The sequence below is a fragment of the Mastomys coucha genome, unplaced genomic scaffold (genome assembly GCF_008632895.1).
Source record: "Mastomys coucha isolate ucsf_1 unplaced genomic scaffold, UCSF_Mcou_1 pScaffold14, whole genome shotgun sequence".
NCBI classification, from domain to species: Eukaryota; Metazoa; Chordata; class Mammalia; order Rodentia; family Muridae; genus Mastomys; species Mastomys coucha.
The window spans coordinates 49,684,830-49,690,966 of record NW_022196896.1 but is presented as its reverse complement, the minus strand read 5'-3'; the positions used below and the strand labels follow the sequence as shown (position 1 = coordinate 49,690,966).

General features: G+C 45.1%; 1 protein-coding gene across 1 annotated transcript in view; it reads left to right on the top strand.

The window, feature by feature from the left end:
* The window catches only part of Mcm3 (minichromosome maintenance complex component 3), an 18,084-nt gene that overhangs the window by 4,145 nt on the left and 7,802 nt on the right, over positions 1-6,137 (top strand). Inside the window, exons 5-9 of the mRNA XM_031366971.1 lie at positions 1,944-2,182; positions 2,379-2,487; positions 3,820-3,973; positions 4,258-4,389; positions 4,779-4,987. Coding sequence (XP_031222831.1) covers positions 1,944-2,182; positions 2,379-2,487; positions 3,820-3,973; positions 4,258-4,389; positions 4,779-4,987 — 843 coding nt within the window. The remainder of the gene's footprint in view (positions 1-1,943; positions 2,183-2,378; positions 2,488-3,819; positions 3,974-4,257; positions 4,390-4,778; positions 4,988-6,137) is intronic.

Sequence of the window (6,137 nt, the reverse complement as noted above, 5' to 3'; positions counted from 1 at the left end):
GATTGTGGTTAGAGGTTAGGGAGTTGGTTTAGTGGGTAAGAGTACGTCTTCTGGATGCATGAGAACCTGGACTTGAATCTCCAGCGCCCAAGTAAAGGACCGGGCGTGCTACAGGTGCATTCCAACCCTGGCTGTCTTTGGACAGAGTGTCTTGGGAGAGAGTGATCCCAAAAGTTTACTGGCTGGCTGGCCAGCCCAGCTCAAATGAGGAGGAAATCTGATATCAGGCTCTGGTCTCCATTTGCACGAGTGTGTGTACCACACAGAATAAAGTTTAGAGAAGTTGGGATATAGAAAGCTCAAAAGAAGGAAAAACATCATTGGATGACATGTATTTTTTACAGAGTTGCAGTCATAGTAATGTGCTTTCTAAAAAGTAAGATGGAAGATGTTTCTGTTATGTGAGGCTGTGGTATAATCTTTGCAGATATTTCAATGGATTTGGGGAAAAGACAGTAAAAAGCTTTCTCTATGGTGTTCAAGGTGGGAAAAATTGAAGATAGCTTTCTTAGTGAGACAAGAGGTTAAAGTTATTATTGGCTATTTGATGTTTAATACTCATTTAGTCAAAGGATACCTTTCTCATGAAATTGTTCTTGCCTGTGAAGAAGATGCTTGATTATGGTTATGATAACTGCATGTGATCATGTGATAGTAGCTCCTGGGACATAGTGAGCTCTCAGTAAGCACACAGTGGCTTTTGCGGTTTTAGGAAATCACATATGATGGAAACATACCTCAATATATTTTATGGAAGCTGTATATACACCTAAGTGTGTAAGTCAAGTTTTTATAAGCAGAATATACTCACATAGTCAGCATCTAAAGTGGAAAACAAACTTCCCAGTGCTTAGAAATTCCTACTGAAGGCCCTGCTATCCTAATGTCCGCTTTTGGAGAAAGGGTCTCTACATAGCCTTGGCTGTCTGGAGCTTACTGGAGACCAGACTGGCCTTGAACTCAGTCACCTGCCTCTGTCTTCTGAGTGTCGGGATTAAAGGCATGTGACACCATGCCTGCCAACCCTAGAGTCTTAACAGTTGGGATTGCTTTTGCCCAGTGGCTCGTAGCCTTCCTTATGCTGTAACCCTTTAATACAGTGTCTTGTGTTGTAGTGACCTCTAATTGTAAAATGATTTTTGTTGCTACTTCATAACTGCAATTTGCCATTGTTATGAATCATAATGTAAATATCTGTGGTTTCTGATGGTCTTAGGTGACCCTGTGAAAGGGTCATTCAACCCCCAGAGGGGTCACGATCCACAGGCTGAAAACTTTAGCTTCTGGCTGTTTTCCTATGTACGAGCTCTTGTGCTGAGCAGCTTCTGTGTAACATTGTGTTTGCCCTCCGGCGTGTGTCTTATGGTATTCATTTGTGTGACAACGATACCACATTATTTACGTATTCTTTGATAGATTTGGATATTCTTTAAAGTTTGCCTGGCAGGAATGGTGCTGCTGTGAGCAGATAGTAGCTTTGGCTGCATTTTTCTTGGGTGCTTCCTGGAGTAGAAAAACTACATTCAAGCTGGGCATGGTAGAACACGTCTTTAATCCTAGCACTCAGGAGTCAGAGGCAGGTGGATCTTAAGAGTTAGTTCCAGGACAACCAGCGATACACAGGGAAACCCTATCTCAAAAAAAGAAAAGGAAAGAAAAGAAAGCCTGTATCCACTTATGATCACAGGTTCAGCATCAGTATGAGGAGTCAAGACTTGAATGTAGGTGTTAGTACAGCCATGGTCCCATCAGTGAAAGCTGACCCTTCCATTGGTGGATTTGTTAGTAATTCAAGGATCAGGTTAGGAAGGTCTGAAGAGATGCATACACATTTATGGTTTGAGATAGTAAAGGTTCCAGATTGCTAAAAGGTGTTTTTCACATTGGATGAATGCTACATTTTAAAGACAAAACTAAAATAGCTTTTTTTTCTTTTCCTGTAGGATGAAGAAAACAACCCTCTGGAGACAGAGTATGGCCTGTCTGTCTACAAGGACCACCAGACCATCACCATCCAAGAGATGCCAGAGAAGGCCCCTGCCGGTCAGCTTCCTCGCTCTGTGGATGTCATTCTCGATGATGACCTGGTGGATAAAGTGAAGCCTGGTGACAGAATACAGGTGGTGGGGACCTACCGCTGCCTTCCAGGGAAGAAGGGTGGCTACACATCAGGGACCTTCAGGTAAAGGGTCTGCTGTGCGATGGCCTAGCCTAGGATTCCATTTCCCACATACATTTGTTAGGCATTCCATCCTCACTGGTTGGTGGACAGAGAGCTCAGCTGAGTGTTCTGCTCTCATTTTCTGGCTTAGTTTAACAGACCAAGAACATTTACCGCTGCTGGGGCTCACCTGGCTTCCCCTTCCACTGTGTTGCAGGACTGTCCTGATTGCCTGCAACGTGAAGCAGATGAGCAAGGATATTCAGCCTGCATTCTCTGCAGATGATATAGCCAAGATCAAGAAGTTCAGCAAAACTCGCTCCAAGGTCAGTTGAGTGGGGTAGGTTTGGTTTGAGAGTGTTGTGTCCTGCATGTGGCCGGCCATCTTTGTGCTGCATCTGGAGGAAGTTGCTTTTTTTTTCTCTGAAGTATCTGTTGCAAGCTTCCAATTTTGTTCCAACTGGCAAGTTAAGGGTATTTTTTGCCATTTTATTGGTACTTGTTGTGTCTTCTGGGCTGCTCATTTGAACCTAATGCAAATTAAGAATGTAGGCGTTAGAATTTGGTGTACCATTGAACTTTATTTGTAATTGGTTTAGTTCTGTTGAGACAGTCTTGTGTAGCCCAGGCTATCCCTGAACACCTGATCCTCCTGCATGTACTACCGTCTGCATTTTTAGTTTTTCCTTTTTAAACTGTATTTACTTACTTTTCACTATTTATGTGTGCTTATGTACCCACATGTGGAGGTCAGGGAACAGTTTGTAGAACTTGATTATCTGACTGAACTCGGGTGGTCGGATTGGGCACAAATACCTTTACTCATCTTACTGGCCAGGTGGCTGCTTTATAAAGACAAGTCTACCTGTCCGCATTTAGACTAGAGCAAGGTAGTATACCCATGTGTGATAAAAGTTATTGCCAAGCCAAGAGATTAATAAACCCAGTTTGTATGTGTGTATGTTTGTTTGCACTGGGAATGTGCTTATTGTGTTGGAGATGAAACCCAGGAGCCTTGCCTTGTATGTGTTAGCTAAATTCTGTATCGCTGAGGTACATCCCCAGCCTGGTGGTTTTGATACATTTTTCCTTTAGGTTTGGAGAGAAGTTTATTATAGATTCCTAGATGGGAAAGAGCGCGCCATGCTGTGTGAGTTAGGCATGGTGAATTGACAGCCACATGGTGGGGAGGGAAGACTGAGAAACTAAGGAAGTATGGAGTATCAGGGAAATGTATACTTAGGATCTGGCCTGAAAGAGACAGAGGAAACAGGGAACGTTCTGACTTAGAAAGTTGTGCAGTCCCAACATCCACATGGAGACGTAAGGGACTTCCCTCCCCTGTCCCCCACCACTGTTTTTTGAGACAGAATCAATATAGCACATACTGGTCTGGGATCTCCCTAGTTAGTATAAGCTGGCCTTAAATCACATTCCCCCTGCCTCCGATATCAAGTGCTGGATTGCAGGTATGTGCTCCTGAAACTTAACCTTTACAAGTTTTGTATTGTGCTGCAGGCTACCTGCCCTGCTAGTTGTCTGAATGGGGTGGTCTTTGTGCCAAGTTTTTGGTTTTAGAACCCAGGTTTACCTTTTCTGTGGGCTCTGGAAGCCCCCGTGGGTGTCACAAGGCTCTTCACTCTTGGTTCTTCCTCCAGGATGTCTTTGAACAGCTGGCCCGCTCGTTGGCCCCCAGCATCCATGGGCATGACTATGTCAAGAAGGCAATCCTCTGCTTGCTCCTGGGAGGGGTAGAGCGGGAACTGGAAAACGGCAGCCACATCCGTGGAGACATCAATATTCTTCTAATAGGTATGCCGCTGGAGGTGTTAAACCTTGAGGAAGGGGCTTGTAAGAATGTGTATAGAAAATTATATGTGTCAGGTCATATTTTAGCCTCATCAAAGTACAGAAGACTAAAATGAGTGGTTTTGTTTTAAATCATCCGTGAAATTCTGATTTGACCTAGACTGTATTCTGCAAATGGGAAAAGGGAAAGAAAGAAGTCAACGGTTGACATCGGATTCTGTGTGGAAGCAGAATTTGCTGGGGTGCGTGGGGGTTTCCAAGAGAATCCTTACCACCTTGTCCCGTAGGTGACCCATCAGTTGCCAAGTCACAGCTTCTGCGGTATGTGCTTTGCACGGCACCCAGGGCCATTCCCACCACGGGTCGGGGCTCGTCTGGAGTGGGTCTCACAGCTGCTGTCACTACCGACCAGGAAACAGGTAAGGATGTGAGGCTCCTTGCCAGAGGCCCAGCGTGAGTCTGCGCAGATCAGACTCTTGAAGCTTGTAGGTACTGACTTGTGTTTGGGACATTTGAAAGATTAATGGACGGAGTGCTCTGGAGAAGTGGATAAGTTATGATTTAAAGGACGGCAAAAGGGAAAACAGCAACTTGCGAGGAAGGGGAAATGAAATTGGGGGGAAGATTGGAAGAGCAAGAAAGGAACTCTAGTTGGGTAGGTATCACTTGAGGATGTGAGAGACTCCTATTATATGGACTCCCTTACTGTGTTCTCATGCACTGTGAGGACAGGTACCTATGAAAGCCACCGAGATCTTTGTCCTCTGACTTAGACCATGGCACATACATTTACCTCTTCTCTTCCTAGGGGAGCGCCGCCTGGAAGCTGGTGCTATGGTCCTGGCTGACCGAGGAGTGGTTTGCATCGATGAGTTTGACAAGATGTCTGACATGGACCGCACAGCCATCCACGAGGTGATGGAGCAAGGTCGAGTGACCATCGCAAAGGCTGGCATCCATGCCCGGCTCAATGCCCGTTGCAGTGTGTTGGCAGCTGCCAATCCGGTCTATGGCAGGGTGAGTGGAATTGGGCCCATAGCCGCTATTCCTGGATCAATTTGGTTTTGCTTAATGGCTGGACTGAGATTTGTTATAGAGAGTAGTAGGTCAGCTCATCTTGTTACTGTCCTTGGATCACAAGTATTCTTTTTTTGTTTGTTTGTTTGTTTGTTTGTTTTGAGACAGGATTTCTCTGTATAGCCCTGGCTCTCCTGGAACTCACTCTATAGACCAGGCTGGCCTCAAACTCAGAAATCCCCCTGCCTCTGCCTCCCAAGGGCTGGGATTAAAGGCATGCGCCACCACTGCCCGGCGGACAAGTATTCTTCATAATTCCTATATAACAGAAAATAAATCGTGTACATGTGCATGAGTGTGTATGCAGGCACACTTTCTGTGCGTGCGTGTGTGCGTGCGTGTGTGCGTGCATGTGTGTGTGTGTGTGTGTAGGCCAGAGATCAATATTGGATGTCTTCCTCTATTATTCTCTACTTTACTTTTTGAAACGGAGTCTATGAGTGAACCTGGATTTCGCTGTTTTGGCTGCCGGCTAGCCAGACAATTGATGTTAGGACCGTCGAGTCTTTCTGTAATTAGGCCATTATGCTTCTCTGGCCCTTGGGGACTTTATATGTGCAGTAAAAGGACTATGGCTCATCAAGTGATCTCAGCCCTGGGCCTTGGTCTTTCAAACACTGCCGGGAGTCCTGAAAACCGCGCGTGTGTGTTCAGAACAAGGCTTTATTGATGTTGCATGACGCAGCAGAAGCTAGCACTGTTGGGGATCTCTCCGATTTGTTACATGATTGGTTTTGAGTTAATTTATGCAAATTGTGCATCCAGAAAATGTTCCTGTTCTCAGTTTCTGTGACTCCCCTAATATTGGGTTACTGGGTTCATAGTCCATAGTTAAGGAGGAGTTGTAGTGTGTGTGTGTGTGTGTGTGTGTGTGTGTGTTTGAGACAGGGTTTCACTGTATAGCTCTGGCTGTCCTGAAACTCACTATGTATATCAGGCTGGCCTTGAACTTAGAGATCTGCCTAACTTTGCCTCCCAAGTGTTGGGGTTAAAGGCATCCTGGCGTGTTTATTTTTAAATAACCTGGCATTTTCTTTCTCTCTTTCTTTCTTCCTTCCTTCCTTTCTTTCTTTCTTTCTTTCTTTTTTTT